This window comes from Emys orbicularis, chromosome 3 (assembly GCF_028017835.1).
Source record: "Emys orbicularis isolate rEmyOrb1 chromosome 3, rEmyOrb1.hap1, whole genome shotgun sequence".
Lineage (NCBI taxonomy): Eukaryota > Metazoa > Chordata > Testudines > Emydidae > Emys > Emys orbicularis.
Window position 1 is genome coordinate 35,766,268 of NC_088685.1, and position 16,986 is coordinate 35,783,253.

The 16,986-nt window shown below is 43.5% G+C and overlaps 1 protein-coding gene across 1 annotated transcript in view; it reads right to left on the reverse strand.

Moving 5' to 3' along the window:
- The window catches only part of RNF144A (ring finger protein 144A), a 36,874-nt gene extending 20,394 nt beyond the window's left edge, over nt 1-16,480 (reverse strand). The window contains exon 1 of the mRNA XM_065401849.1: nt 16,322-16,480. Within this exon, the coding sequence (XP_065257921.1) occupies nt 16,322-16,456 (135 nt within the window). The 5' untranslated portion in view covers nt 16,457-16,480. The remainder of the gene's footprint in view (nt 1-16,321) is intronic.
- Nucleotides 16,481-16,986: the final 506 nt, after the last annotated feature.

Consider the following 16,986-nt stretch of genomic DNA (forward strand, 5'->3'; position numbering starts at 1 on the left):
TACTGGCTGGCATGGGTGAGAGAAAGTGACAAAGGCATCAGCCTGCTATATGCAGGCTCTTGCGAATACCAATATGTTAAGCAGCATTTTTATTTCCCTTGTAACTGGGCTAAGAAGAATCATCTGTATCTAAAAAAACTCAATTTCCACTGAATTTACTTGGTCATGTGTCCTTACTAACAATACTTAAAACTTGTAAATAAACAAACAAAATTTAAACAACATGTCATTGCAGCTGCGTTAAACTTGGCAGCTGTGAACTGATTATACAAACATTAATTCTTTAGTCTCCGTTGATCAGTATCTGAGGAGATGGAAGTCCTGCTCAAAGAAGTTCTTCATAATTCAAGATACCTTTGTTTCTCAGCAAGGGAGAGTAAAGCAGCCAGAGTGTACTGGCCAGTTTCCCCCAGCTCCTGACCTCCACATTCCCCTGCACATGTGCACACACTACCATTTTCCCTGCCTTTTCCACTCCCTTCTGTCCTCACTTTCCTCCTCCCAACACAATTTGCCAAGCCACCCATACGAGCGAGACATTGAAGGCTGTTCAAGTAATGACAAATAATAAATCCTCTGGTCCCAATCCCTTTCCAACCTAGGTTTTCCAACATGGAGGAAATCTCATTCACAAGTTCTTTGAATTTTTCTCACATATCTGGCTTCAAGAAATGATAACGCAACAACTGAAAGATTCCAACATTGTCACCATTTATAAAAAACTCAAAGAGCAACTGTGATAACTATCGCAGTATCTCTTTGCTTTCTGTGGCCTGCAAGATTCTTGTACGGATCCTCTTGAACCAACTCCTGACCCAAGTCATCAAAAAAGTTCTGCGTCACAATGTCGCTGTTAAAAGCAACAGAGGGTCCTGTGGCACCTTTAAGACTAACAGAAGTATTGGGAGCATAAGCTTTCATGAGTAAGAACCTCACTTCTTCAGATGCACTACTTCACTTGCATCTGAAGAAGTGAGGTTCTTACCCACGAAAGCTTATGCTCCCAATACTTCTGTTAGTCTTAAAGGTGCCACAGGACCCTCTGTTGCTTTTTACAGATTCAGACTAACACAACTACCCCTCTGATGAATGTCGCTGTTGTGCTCGGTGGAGCACTGCTGACATGATTTTCATCATTCAATAATTACAGGAAAAATGTAGGAAACATCACCAACCTTTGTACATTGTGGTTCTCAATCTAACCAAGGCATTGTATGTAGCCCACTGCACTGCCCTTTGGAAACTGCTGGCTAAATTTGGATGTGCAGACAAATGTATTAACATAATTTGGCAATTATAACAGATCCATTTCCAAGCATAAAAGGGGTAAAGCCGGGATGTGTCCTTGCTCCTAGCCTTTTTAGTCTATTCTTTGCTGTGATGCTGAAAGAAGCCCTTTGTGGTGCTTCAAATGGCATCTTTACACACCTCTGCACTTGTAAGCTCTTCGATCTTGCTCATCTACACACAAACACCAAGGTGATAAAAATGCTGATCCAGGAACATGCTGGATAATTGTGCCCTGATGGTGCACTCTGAAGCAGCACTAAAAGATCTCACAAACAGCTGTGCTTACCAACTAACTTTGGCCTCACCATCTGTCAAACGAAAACCAAGGTTCTGTATCAGCCAGTTCTTCAACAACCTTACCAAGGTCCCTCAATAAGCCTGGAATGTATCATGCTCCAAGATGTCAAATAGTTTACTTATCTTAGCAGCATGTTGAACAATTAAGTGACAATTGATTGCAAAGTGGATGTGCGAATTAAGAAAGCCAGTGCATATTTGGTCGCCTCTCTCACTGAATCTAGAAGCAACATGGAATCTGTGTAGACAAAACACCAAAGTCTATAATGCTGTTATCCTCATGACATTGCTCTATGGGTGTGAAACATGGACCTGTCATCAACAACACATTAAAAAGCTTGATAGTTTCCATCTGTGATACCTACAGCGATTGCTGGGCATCAAATGGCAGGATCAGGTTTCCCATACTGAAATCCTGGTGAAAGCTGATTTGGTCAGCATCGAGGCTAATATGATCTGCGCCAGTTGAGATGGACTGGCCATGTAATTTGAATGCCTGAGACCTGTCGACCTTTACAGTCCCTTTTAGCCCTACGATGCTATGGTTCTAACACAAGTCTTACATTCTGAATTAAACCCCAGCAATCGTAAGTGTGGAGGGCAGATGAAATGTTTCAAAGGCACTCAAACAAAATCTGTGCAAACAAACATTTCTTTGAGCAACTGGCGATTGATGGTACTGCATGGCACCACACCGTAAGGCTGGGTGTCCATGACTTTGAGAAGAAACACCTGGAGCAGCTGGAAGCACAGTGCCAGGTATGGAAACAACTAAGCAATCAATACAACTAGGCAAATGGCTCGGTGGCCAGTTCAGTGAAGGCTGTTCTTCCCAAACTGGGCTGTGGTGTTATGCAAAGACCCATTAGTACAAACTATCATGGTTGACGAATCCTCAAAAATTGAGCTGACCATCATAATCATCATCATCATCATCCCCACACACCTGTTTCCCCCTTCCCTGGTCCAACAAATCTCCTTACACACCACCCTTGACCTTTCCTCCAGGCTGCTGTCTGGAAGAATTCTTGTTTCATGCAGTGGTCCAGGATTTTGAATAGAATGGATTTTGTAGGACTGCTGCTGTCCTTTGATTGCTTGCTTTAAGAGGAGCTGGTCTGCTGTCAGGAGCATTGTTTCTTGAAGAAGCTCCCTTAGTTCAGCCATTCACATGGTTGCAGGATGCAGAGGGAGCTGTCTCCTCCGTTTTCACAGCTGCTGGGGGCACTGCTCTCATCACTGCCCGGTGTCTGCTGGCCCACCTGGATGGTCTACCCTGATCCTGGGGATAAACTGAGGGGCTTTTCAGAATGGGGGGGGGGGGCAGTTTTATCCTCAAGGGCAGCTGAGCTGCACATTTGCAAACCAACTTGTCCTAATGTTCCTTAAAAGCAGCTTTCAGCATATTAATAGAATGCATGCCCTTCAAAAGGTGCTTCACATTGGCCTCCAGCTCCAGTGAAGTGCGCTGTAAACTGTCAGACATGCCCTGGTAGCTCCCAAATAGTTGAAACAAAAGGATCACTGCATTCTTAGGTCAGTTTGGACAGATTTAGTACAGTATGGTACAGTGCAATGTACACAAAGAAATTAACATAAAAATAGCCCATGTGAGTTTTGAAAGACTGACTCCTACCAGAGCCTTATTGAAGTGGGGTGATCTTTGGGGTAAACTTATGACCATGTGTATAGGTTCTTTTATTGTTTCAATATGTTTTCTCAGTAATGCATTCAGCATACGAATAAATGTGCTTGCTTAAGACAAACTGTGTAACCTTATAACTGTGGGCAATTACACTGTTTATAATCTCTGAGGAGAAAGCAAAGCAGACCTGTTTGGGCAATCTGACTTGCTGGGGAACTCACAATGTGGCCAGGGAACTATGCAGCCCGGAAAAACGCTGGTCGCATGTTTCTGCCCAAGAGAGGTGATGGCTGAGGAGCCCGGAGACTAGAATGGGTGCCCTGGCTGGACCACAGGGGATAAATACAAGCACAGTTGCCCTTAACTTTGATAGCAAGTAAATAATTTAATTTATTTTCCACAATTTTAAATATATATGTGATGGGGTGTGTACTCCCACACAGGCCTGAAGGGGTCACTGTGGGCCTGAAGGGCCAGTTAGGGAACCTGGCTGCACTTGGATGGAAAGCCAGGCCTAACTGAACAAGAAGCCCAAATGGGCAGGAGTAGGCTGGATTATAAAGCCAGGAAGTTTGCAGCAGAAAGAGGCTGCAGGGAGAGAGTCTGGGAGCAGAGAGAAGGGGAGGAGAAAGCCCAAGAGGGAGAATAAGCCCTGGGGTTCTAGCCCTGGAAGAATGGTCAACCACAGAGGAGTTGTTGGAGAAAGGAAGTCAGAGAGCTGAAGAAGCCCAGGAAAACACCAGCAAGGGATAGGACTGTGCAGACCTGGGCTGCTTTTTATAGGATCCCTGCTGGGCTGGAACCCAGTGTAGAGGATGGGTCTGGGTTCCCCTACCAGCCACTGGGAAGTGGCACAGGCTCACTGAAGATGCTAACCAGATAGCTGGTCTGGAAAGACTTGGTTACCCCAGAAGGGGACAACTATATAGTGACCTGGCTGGAGGGCCAAGTCACAAAGAGGAAGGCCTCAGTTGTGAAGAAAGAGATGGGTCACAGCTCAAGTAATTGAGGGAGGAGAGCAACAGATAAGGCAAGAGCTGATCCCCATAGCAGCCACAAGAAGGCACCACCTGCTGTGAATGAACGCTGTCACACATATACTTAAAGTTACAGAGATATTTAACTGCTTTCCTGAATCAGGGCCTATGCAAAGTAGAAATTAGTAAGCCTATACTAACATGGACAAGGTAAGAAGAACCAAAGTCGAAACAGGAAGGAAAGTTCAGACAAGACACTGAGAAATGTTTTAAGTAAGGGTGATTAACCACTCAAACTGATTGTCAAGGGATGCAAATTCTCTATTATCTGGAGTCTTTAAATCAAGATTGGATATCTTTCTAAAAATATATATGCTCTAATTCAACCAGAGCTTGTTGGGCTAGATGCAGGAATTACTAGTTGACATTTTAAGTTCTGTGTTAGGAAGGAGGTCAAACTAGGTAACCATAATAGTCCCTTTTGACCTTAAACTCTGTAAAAGAATGAAATTTGTGATGTCCTGCGTCTCAGAGCAGTTTACATTTGGTTTGTTATAGCTCCCAATCTACATTCTGAGCCATGTGTAACTCTTCTGGTAAAAACATACTAGACAGCTGCTCAAATGCTACAGTGATGCATTTAGACAGACAGAAATGAGAAATGGAAGTAACAGATACACATTACCCTTTTTTTCTGCAATAGTTACATTTACAAAATTGTGTGGTTTTGCTATGAAAGATGATCTTCTGCTTTACAAAACTATCATTCTGTGTATTTTTGTTGCATATCCTCAAATGTAAAATAAGAGAAAAATAATTTGGGGAGAAGAAATTCCTTTCTAAGGAAGACTCAGCAATGCTGTATTTATGCCCTTGCTGCTGCACATAGTGAGATATCCTATGCAACATTAATCATCATATCAGACTGACAATTTCAATTTCGCAGCCAGTTTAGCAGATGAAGTGGTTAAACTGGTAGACAGTTTTACCCACCTCCCAGTGTCTGCCTTTTGACTATACAGCAGAGCTGGGACATGGTATGCAATGTATTCCTAAAGCAAAATACAAGGAAAATACAAAAAGGTAGCTTTGTTTGCTGTTTTTAAGCTTCTTTCCCATCTAATAGCCTGTGTGGCTCTACTGTGTAAAAGGCTGGCAGCAAAGCTACCAGCATGACCGCTGCTCTGTAATCCCTGAAAGAGAAGGTGCTTAATAACCTTGAGAAGCTCCAGTATACACCCTTCCCCCATCACTGCTTCTCCAGTGTGCAAGATGCTCTGTGGCATCTACAAGTCTAGTTACATTTCTTCTTAGCACCACACTATTCCTACTTGGCTGACAAGCAATTTACTATGCACATTTAATCATGGAGAGACTTGTAAAAGGCAACTGAAGTGACTGTGGGAGGGATTCTGCCTTAAAACAGCAGTGATTGACCATATGTCCACTAACAAGTCAAGTAATATATTACTGCATCCATTCCCATAGATCACCTAGATACCATGGTGACAGATGTGGGCTAGACAGATCTTTATCCCAGTTATTCCTTTTTTAAAATTATCATTTTTATAGACCTGTTCTTTGAGACAAAACTCTATATTAAGGCTAAAGGGGGCGAGGTCGGAAACCATGACACCGCTCTAGTGTGCATGTGGCTGTCTGCAAGGTCTTCTCCATCCATCTTTTGTTGGATCCAACACAAAGCTGGTGGGATGGTACGGACTCCAGCATATGGCGCAGATGGCAGAGCTACCTGAGCTGACGTTGAGTCACTTGGGAAGACATTGGAGGCTAGTTGTTCCAGTGCCTGACATCCTCATTTATAACATGATGACACCACCATTTGCCTTCAATATATCATTTCTGTTTCACATTGAAAGCATCCAGCACTGTGTCTCTGTGGAGGCCCTGGTTTCAGAGCAACACAAAAGGACAGAAGCCACCGCTGTTTGATAGGTACAAATCTTAGTCTGAGTTGATATGTGGCATTGAGACCACAGAAGACACCATCAAGGAACATGCATAATACCTATAGTCTTTCTGATTCCATGTTTCATGTCAGCAAGGCAACCTCCCTCCTGGGTGACAATGGAGCCACGATACGCAAATGAGTGGACAAATTATGCTGGCTGGCATAAACCAGCACTATAGGTCCCTCAGTACTGAGTGGTCTGCTTAGAGGAGGGGCTCCAGTGGAGGAAGATGCCCACAATTCCAACGTCAAAAACCCAATATGGTCCAAAAAGTAGGCGGCACCAACCAGGGAGCAGATGTGGTCACAGCTCTTCGGGACACATTGATTCAGTGGATCCACTGAGCAGCTTTAGCCAGCAGGACTTGTATGAAACCTTGGCTATAACTTAACACTACTCCTCAACTAGTGGAATCAAGGGAAGGGAAGTAGCAACCAGGCCTCCAGTTGTACAAATTCACTAATTAAAAAAAAACAGTGTAGGGGCAGAGCTACCAATATAGTCCATGGACTGTACTAAAGTACTGCCCAAGCTCTTCCATTATCCAGGGGTTTTTCGAAATAGTCATAAACCCCACTAGTCATGTGTAGAGCACTTCCAAATTCACAGCCATGAAAAACGCATCACGGACCACGAAATCTGGTCTCCCCCTTGTGAAATCTGGTCTTTTGTGTGCTTTTACCCTACACCATACAGATTTCACGGTGGAGACCAGTGTTTTTCAAATTGGGGGTCCTGACCCAAAAGGGAGTTGCAGGGGGGTCGCGGTATTGCCACCCTTCTGCGCTGCCTTCAGAGCTGGGTGGCTGGAGAATGGCGGCTGCTGGCCGGGTGCCCAGCTCTGAAGGCAATGTCCCACCAGGAACAGTGCAGAAGTAAGGGTGGCAATACCATACCATGCCACCCTTACTTTTGCGCTGCTGCCTTCAGAGCTGGGCGGCCGGAGAATGGTGGCTGCTGACTGAGGGCCCAGCTCTGCAGGCAGCAGCACAGAAGTAAAGGTAGCAATACCATACCATGCCTTACTTCCTTACTGCTGCTGGCGGCGGCTCTGCCTTTAGAGCTGGGCTTTTGGCCAGTAGCCGCCACTCTCCAGCTGCCCAGCTCTGAAGACAGCGCTGCTGCCAGCTGCAGCGCAGAAGTAAGGGTAGCAATACCGCAACCCCCCGCCTACAATAACGTTGCAACCCCCCCCCCCCCCCAACTCCTTTTTGGGTGAGGACCCCTACAATTACAAGACTGTGACATTTCAGATTTCAATAGCTGAAATCATGAAGTTTACTATTTTTAAAATCCTATGACTGTGAAATTGACCAAAATGGACAGTGAATTTGGTGGGGCCCTAGTCATGTGCCTGCTCCTTTTCCCACTGCTACAGCAAACACCCCCCAGGGAATATCTGTGCGCGCTATCCAGAGAATAACAGTGTTCCTCTGTGCTGTGCCTTGCTGCAACCTATTACCCTGAGCAGAACAACTGCCATTCTACTGCATTAAGGGATTTCTGCACTAGTTTGGGCAGAGGGAGGTGGCCCTAAAACCATGGCTGTCAAAGTCATGTACAATCCTTCTTGCTCCATCATCAAGGATGGGGTTGTGCAGAGAGAGATTTCTCTAAAGAGAAGCCCTGTTGGCTTCTACAGCATTAGACATGTACTAGAGCTGAAGCTAAAAATCCTTTGAGACATTATAACTGATTGCTGTGGAAATCATTAGCATGCCAGTTTAGGACCAACAAGCAGGAAATAAATGAGCTCAAAAACAAAAGCCTGTTTCCAGTCAAATATCTCAAGTAAGAAGAGGAAGGGAAACACTGCCCTTGGAAGGTCTTACTGATCTATATGTAAGACTAACACCCTCAGGATTCACCTTTATTGTAATGCTTGTAAGAAATCAGCCAGTTTATAATGGCTGGAGGAGCAGATGGGGATATTTGGCATTTTATGTACTTATAATTATCAGGACCGAAGTTGCAAGTGAATCTACATATACAAAAATTCTACATATTTGATTTTCACCCATCACCCCCACCCTCGTAAATCACTTGTTTTCTCAGAAGATGAGCACAGAGACCATATTTCTTTGGGTGTCTGCACTGTGCACAGTACCGTGGGGCCAAGGGACTAACCATAATAATGGAAAATAGATAATACTCCGGCACATACTCTGAAGCAGTTCTAAATAGAGTGCTCTACAGCATTCCCCATAAGGTATTATTGGGTCACCGTGGATAGTCTGTCCACACAGTCAGTGGGTGCATTACAACCTACCTGGCCAGGTTCCACCAACATTTTGGGCCTTGGTATCTAGGCACCTTGTCCATCTGTACAAAGACAACATACAACAGCTGGGAGCTGTGTGATGTGTTTCTTTCTGGTCACACTGTGGTGTGATTGGAGAGAAAGTACTATGAACCAGGGTGCCTATCCTCTATGCTCATGCTCTGGCAACAAATAACTGTGAACTGGGCCCTGTGCTGTCACACTCTCACTGCTGTGTCCCATTTCCAAATGTGAATTCCAGACATATTCACCTACATTTTCAAATTAATTTCAGGAACCCTCCCCACTCCCAACCCCAATTCCCACCCAGCCCTTTCCCCACCCCCATTGCTAATCCTACTGCTCCCTCCACCCCACCAAGTCCCACTAACACCGCCACTGACAGCCCCTTTCCCCCCATACTGATACCCCATTCAGTCTCCCCCCACCCAGTGCCTTGTACTCCAAAGAACACACAGCGAGGTGAGCAGAGTTGCAACTCCCCCCTCCCCCCCAAGGCTATAATAAGCTCAGCCATAGGTGGTGTTTGGGGAGGTAGGGCCACAATTATACCCAAGGAAAGGGGAAAAGATGTGCGCTCTCAGTATGGTGTTTGAGGTAGAATAGAAAAGCATGGGCCCACTCCCTCCCCAATCCCTCTCCTGCTGCATCCAAAAGCCTGGGGAGAACAGGGCATGGACTCTCCCCCACCCCTCCATACAACTGATACTCAACCCCTCCCCCCCGCTGCACTGAGTCCCAGGGTGAGTCAGACTGTTTACCCTCCCTGCTACAGCCAAGGCCTTGGGGAGAATGACCCCATCCCTGACTTACTGACCAGCCCCAGTTCACTCACCTTGTGCTGCCTAGGCTCTCACACACCACTGCATCCCCACACTTCAAATCTATCCCCCCACCCTGCCATTGGCCGGCAAGCCCCACACTCCCACTGGCAAAAGCAAAAGCTGAGCAGAAGTCAGCTACATTACTCACAATCTTGTGTGTCGCACAAACATGCCTCAGTCTCTCTCACTGCCTTGCATGTGTGGATGACACGTATGGTTCTGGGTAGTGTAGTTTTTATGTGGGAGATAGCATTATTAAATCAGGAGTCAGGAAACTGAAGTCTCCCTGCCATTCTGGGAGACTTGGTCAGGCTGGTCCCAGGTCCCCATGAATCGTGCTCTAGCCCTCTTCTGAAAATTGTTGTCAGTCAGAATTATGACACGAGACTGCCACAAACTCATTAACAACACTGCTCAGTACTGTGAATCACCAGCAACAGTATTTCCAAGCCAGAATTCAAGGCCACTGTAGCAATTCATCAGCTGCTCTTATATTTACTTTTTCAGCACTTCTATTATAAAAAAAGGGAAGAAAACTGCAACTTTTCCAAAGCAACAGTAAATAAAAGGGTTTGAGGCTTTTGTTGAAGAAAATATATATAATAGTTCAAGATGACGGCTAACAATTTATTTTGATTCATATAAACTACATTTAAAAACTTTAAACTAAACGTTTTAGTCTGTTTTCAACAACCCCATATGTAGGAAGGAATTCTAAAACCCTTGTTATGCAAACAGAATACATATTCCCTTATGATGCAGTTTGAGGAAGATTTCTTGTGACAGAATAGGATGAATGCTCTAGTTGTTGGAGAAATGTATAGCTGCAGGAAATGACTGGCCTTCACTTTACATATTCCAACCCACAGATAACTCACTAGTTTTCATGACATCCAAATGATGAAGATAAGTATTAACTTCATTTTACAACATGATAGCAAAGAATGAGGTGAACTGACTGGACCAAGGCCTGACAGCAAGTCAGGAGTCCACGATTCCCAGCTGCAAATTCATTCCTCTAGAATTAGGCTACTTCATTATTTTTTATTATTATTATTATTATTATTATTGTGGTAGCACCTCAGAGCCCCCGTCATGGATCAGGAACTGATTGTGCTAGACACTGTACAAACACAACTCCACTGCTACAAGTCTGCTTTATTCACCTTGCCCAAAGAGTGTTTGTATTTGTTTAGTGAAAGGGCTCGATGCATCACAATGGAATGGTGAAGAGCAATTCTGAGTTAATACAAACAAAAGGTTTGTTCAAAAAGGTCCAATGACTGTGAGTAGCAAGTTCTGGTATTTTGCCAAGAGCTGGTGGGGATGGGGAAACAACATGCCTGTTAAAAAGTTACTAATTCTTGTGAATATTCACAAGGAAAAATCTTTTAAAAAACCCCATACTTTAAAATGATCAGGATAGCTCCTTTCAGTGGAGGGGACAAAGAGCCCTGTTTTAGAACAGTGCTGTCTCACAGCAGGGAGATGTCTCCCGAAGGCAGCTTTCCCCCGGCAACCAGAGATAAACCGATGCCTAACTGGGAAGGAAGCCAACCTTACCTGGTCACTCCACACTGTTCTTTGTTCAGTCTGCATTGGGGGGGGGGGAGGAGGAGAGCTGTAGCCTTGGAATGAGGGAGAACAGGATAATTAAGTCTCTCTTGCCTGTCTCCCAACTCAAGACCTAAGCAGTTCTGAGTGCTCTGTTCCAATCATGATGGTAGAGGAAAGTGACCACTGACAGCTATCAGAAGATCAAGAAATCTAGGTATAGGAAGGAAAGGGAGACCCTACCGTTACAAGGTAAGTATCTTAAGTTGCAACAACAAAAAGGGGCCTAAATAAAGCAATGACCTGAATTACTCAGGCAGCTGGTGGAACCAGAAAAACCAAAAGGGAGGCAGATTGTACTCTTGGTGAAAGGGGCCCAGTAATAGCTGGTGGAGACTATCCACATGTAGGGCAGAGCGAAAGACTGTTTCATATGGTTCTATCTAATCGACTGAGAAATCAACAAAGAAAGAAAGAGTCTAAGATTCCTAAAAGATTAGTGAGATCTGCAGGATGAGGGCTGTGGTCGACATCTGCATTCCTCAGGCCCAAAGGAGCTGTCCACAAGGGTGAAACTCAGTGCAGAAGGCAGAACTTTCTGGGATGTTGTCCAAGGCTGTAGAACAAACTCTTGCAGGGTCTAAGCACCACCTCAAACCTCACCATTTTCTGTTGCAAATGCCACACATGCTTCTTTGACCTCGTCTGTGCTGCTATAAAAAGATAGCACAGTGTACAAAAGATGGATTTCATTTAAAAAAAAGTTCCCCACACATTTGCCCCATGGGGAGACGAAGGAAGAAAACTAACATCTGTGACTTGTGGTTCTATGTCACAAAAGGCTCCTCTAGAAGACACACAGGGGTGGAGATAACTCAGTGGTTTGAGCATTGGCCTCCTAAACCCACGGGTTGTGAGTTCAAACCTTGAGGGGGGCCATTTAGGGATTTGAGGCAAAAATCTGTCTGGCTTTGAGCAGGGGGTTGGACTAGATGACCTCCTGAGGTCCCTTCCAACCCTGACATTCTATGATTCTAAGAACAGAAAAGTTTTAAACAATGAGAAAACCAATGGGAGCTTTGCCCAAGGGTTTGTCTTGAGTATGAAAGGTGTTATTCAGAACACGCTAGCTAGCACGTTCTAAACCTTGAGCATAGAGGAGGCAATTGTATTTTAGCATGTGCTAAGCTGGTTGAGTTGAAGCCTAGGCCCCCCCAGGGATGTTAGCTTTACCAGTTGGTAGGTTCTAAAATTACAACTGGCCTTGGCTACATTATGGGTGAATCCTGGCCCCACTGAAGTCTATGGGAGTTTTGCCTTTTACTTCAATGGGGCCAATATTTCAGTCCTGAGGTTTAGAACGTGCTAGCCAACCCATTCTGTTATCCAGTCAAGCCAAAGCCCGACGAAGGACTAAGTAATGACTGAAGGGTTTTGGCCCAACAATCAAATCAAACAAAAGATTTGCATGCAAATATTCTTAGAGCAAAAATTTGAGGCCCTTGACGCACTTTGATCCCAAACAAAGTAGGATTATGGTGCTCATAAGAACAGTGTTTAGGTGCTAGTTTTAAAAGAAAAATGTATGGATTTATTCTCCCAGCTATAGGTGACTATTAATTGAGCCACCACATCCCCCAAAATAGGATTGTACATTGCAGTGAAGACTTAGCACTGTATGAGTGGTCTGCTGTTCGCTAACTTTCACTGGTGAAAGTGATTAATAAAAAAAAGACAGTACAATGACTTTAAAAATCTGCAGTTTGAATACAGATGCCAACATAAATGCAATTTAACTTTAAAAGTGATAATAGCTTAGACACAGTTTGGCTTCCAGGAGGACAAATATAATAGCTTTTCTTGTGACCAACACTCAGAAGGATATTAACAGCAGGTACTGTAGTTCATTTTCCTCATGTTCCCTAGATTTTTGCAACTGTAGTACACTACACAGCAGGTGAAATATTCCCAATGGATTTCACTGTGTACACAAAATTTAGAGAGAGCTCACAGTCATTGTATGTGCATTAACAATCACACTGATAAAACCCATAATGGAATACTGTAAAAGCAATCACAATTGGCTAAATATAATATGATGGGAAATTGTAGTGTCTTTGCCACTCCTCTGCTGATAAGGCATAATCGGCTCCATTCAATTCAGCCGGTATGCAAAAGGAAACAATACCCGCATTCTATCTTTCCAAATAGCAATGTTGTGGTATTGTGTTAATGTGGGGAGGAGATAATCTTTCATGAGATTCTGACACTAGCACTTCTGGGGTCATAGAGGGCAAAGATTCCTCAACGCTATAATATTTCTGTCTGTGCAAATCTGCACATTGATCTAAGTTCTGCATCCATTCTGATGGTACCGCACTGAAAGACTGCTTTGAGAGTAAAATATTCTTGCTCTCTCTCTCTCTATATATAGTAGGTTAGAAAGTGACTCTAGAACTAACACAGAGAAAATCATCACAAAAATACCATTCACATTTTTTAACCAATGTGCTATAATATTTTTTTCATTCTTATTCTGTATTTCCGTCATAGCACTTGGACAAAAACTTTGCATGCACTGGTCTGTCAAGAGCTTAAACACATATTGAGTTAAACATTTTGCTGGTGTATTTTCACTGACACTGGAGGAGTTGTACAATGGATTAGCTGGTCCACTGTACTTAGGGCCTAATCCAAAGACCGATGAAGTCAATGGAAGCCTTTCCACTGATTTCAATAGGTTTAGGATTTGGCCCTTGGTAAAATCAATTGCAGTCTTCAATGTAATTTATTAAACTGTAAACGCTTCAGGGCAGGGACTGAGGCCTTGTGTTTCAGGCATTCATGAATACTCGGTTGAATTCCCAGCTTTGCCCCAGACTTTCTGTCTAACCCTTGGGGAAGTCAGGCTACCTCAATTCCCCATCACTACAAGGGGGATAATAATATTTCCCTATATCACAGGGAGATTGCAAGAATAAATGCATTCATGTTTCTGAGGTCCTCAAACACTACTGCGCTGAGGGCCATGTAAGTACCGAGAAAGATAGACTGTTTAGGTTTTTCTGTAATGCACCGTGTTGAGCAGACTATTGAGGAAAAACAAATACTAATTCTAAAAACTGATTAATGTACCTGATTGAATTGGAGACACTAAGTTAATGTCTCCATGTTAAGTTTACTTAAACTGTTCCTAGGGCACAGTTTATCAGCACTTCCTAATGATTCATCTAGAAATAGAAAGCAATAATGATATTCTACCAGGAAGAATGGAAGAAGTGAGCAACACTAGGGAACGTGTCAGGGAAACATACCTGGTGTGGCAGTTCTCCTCTGGGCTACCATTTTGAAGTTACAGTGAAATTAAACTAAAATATCCAGCAGCTGATTTAGGGAATAAAGATGTGCAAAACCTAGCTGTGAATATAAAAACTATGCTATGGGCAACACAGACTGGCTTTGCATGAAATTATTTCATACCCTTTTGCCTACTTGACCAATCACTCCCTAAACAAAGGCATAATGAAGCAATTCTTATTTTTAACTGAATGGGCACGGTATCTGTCCCAGGTCTCACACTCACATTTTTTCCCCCAATTCGAAATCATAGAATTATGATATTAAGGAGGACTTGAAGAAAGAAGTGACATCAAGGATAGAAAATGCATCCACAGCATTCACTAAACTCAACATCATATGGAAATAAAAGATTCACAGCACCAGAACAAAACTGAAATTTTTCAGCTCAAACATAATCTCAGTGCTAGTATACAACTACAAGAGCTACCAAAATGGTAGACAGAAAACTGGAAGCCTTTGAAAATAAGTGCCTGTTAAAGATTCTAGGCATTGGCTGGAAAGACCTCATCACCAACGAAGAGATCCAAGAATCACCGAGCAGCGGCTCGTCTCCACCAGAATCACAAGGAAGCGCTGGACATGTCTGGGGCACGTACTCCACATGCCAACGCAGAGACACTCACATGAAGTCATCAAATGGAAACCAACTAGTGTGAAGAAACGAGGGCACCCAAGGGGAAACTTTAAGAAGAACCCTTAGTAGGGACAACAGAAACAGTTGATCTGAACAAAATAAAGCATGTAGAAGCAGCAGCAAATGAGAGGAATGGAAGAGACTAGTTTCCACTCCTTGAGCCAACACTGGAGCAGGAAGGCTGTAATAATAAATAGTAAGTGACTTTAATGAACAGGGTGTTTTGATGATATGTTATTTTTAGAATGTTCAATGTAAAAAAAATCAGTGCAGCTGTTTATAGGGTGCTCTGATATCTGTTTGAAACACTGCTGCTAAACAACAGACACCTCCAAGTTCTTTCCCTTTCCCTCTCTGCTCCCTTAGCCCTTCTGCTTCAGTTTCTCCATCTATAAAATGGGGATGTCAACTAACCTGCTTCACAGCAGCTCTGAGAGCATTAATCAGTTGATTTCTGTATAGAGTTTGGATGACGGTGCTTGCTAAGTATCACATTTAAATGCTCATAACAACTACAAACATACAATATCCTGTATTTAACTGTCACTATGCTCCTTCCCCTCTCTCATCCAAGGCACGTACTCACGCAATAAGGCAGTGCTGATACAGAGCTGTTACAAAACTTGAGTTATTTATTATTTGTTGACATAAGCACCTATAATGTGCCACGCCTGGCCTCTGATCCAAACAACAGACAAAAGGAAAGAGGATAGTTTATAATGTCTGAGTAAAGTGGTCAAGGAGGTAAACATCCACAGTGAAATACTGCTTGGATTATCCCAATTGCTTCCCCCCCCTTTTTAGGTGGGGCATAAAATTAGTTGCTAGCTCTAGGTTAAAAAGTGCAGCACAGATCTTAATTCTCAGTTCAAAGGCTCTAACTGCTGCTCACACAAATTAAGAAAAACAAAACAAACATGTTTGACAGATAACCTGTAACTCCTTGATTTTTCATCTTCTTTTATATGTAAAAAGTGAAAGTCACACAAAGCCTGAAAAAACAGGATGAGAGAAATCAGAATGTCCTCCCTCCCAATCACAAACAGGGCATGGGGCAGCTCTGTAGCCTTTGCACAGACAGAATTCCAGCTCCTTGGCTATAATAGGGTGTATAATCCTGACACACCTATTACACAAGGATTTGTGACCACTGAACCTGTGTGTGACTGCAGATGTACCAGATAATTCCTCTCCTGTCACTGGCCACCCTGTAAGCCACATTCACCCTCCACATTGGGATACGTGAGCCTGGCTCTGGGAGATTTTCAGAGTGGGAGTTGCACAGGACCCTGTGTGCCTACCCAGAGCGCAGGGGTGCCAGGGCATTGTTGCACTTCCAATGCTTTGGGGACCTTCTGCAGTTCCAACACTTTTGAGTGAATTGTACTCTACTAAAGTCAACATAAAAAACAATGCCTCATCCTGACCCTGAGATATAATAAGGCTATATTTTTTATACATACATATAATAAAAAAGCAAACCAACCAGAGTACAGAAGATGCATTGGCATTGTGCTATTGTTGTCATCTGTTCCACGGGATATTCCCCAAGACAGAGTTTACAGGACACCAAAGGGTCAAGTACCAAGTCCCAGGTAGGCCTGTATCTTGCTGTAGTCATTGCAGAGCAGTCTGAAAAAAACAACAACAAACGTGAAAAAATAAAACACTTCCATCACAACCTTACTACATTCCTGGGCAGTGCAAGGCCTTATTTTCCATATCCACTGCTGTCTACTAACTGTTAGGAAATTAAACACAGTAAATTATTATTATTATGTGTACTGCGGTAATGTACAACGTACTGTATTATGTGCATCTCAAAGATACAGCCCCACACCTGAGAGAACATAGGATCTAGATAGACAAAGGATAGGTGACAAGTGCGGGAAAGAGATGTAACATACAAGCAAAGTGATCACGGGGATAGTAGGCAAGGAAACATCCCATTAGTTGCAGATTTCTCTTTGCTGGAAGTTACACACTAAACTCCAACCACCCCCCTTCCAGCCCACAATTCTGCCCTCATCTTTCTTCCACACGGTATATCAGCTTCCTTTCACCCTCATTTGATCCTCCATCCCACATTAGGGCCTGATACAAAGCTCACTGAAGTCACTGGGGGCCAGATTTACAAAGGCATTTAAGTGC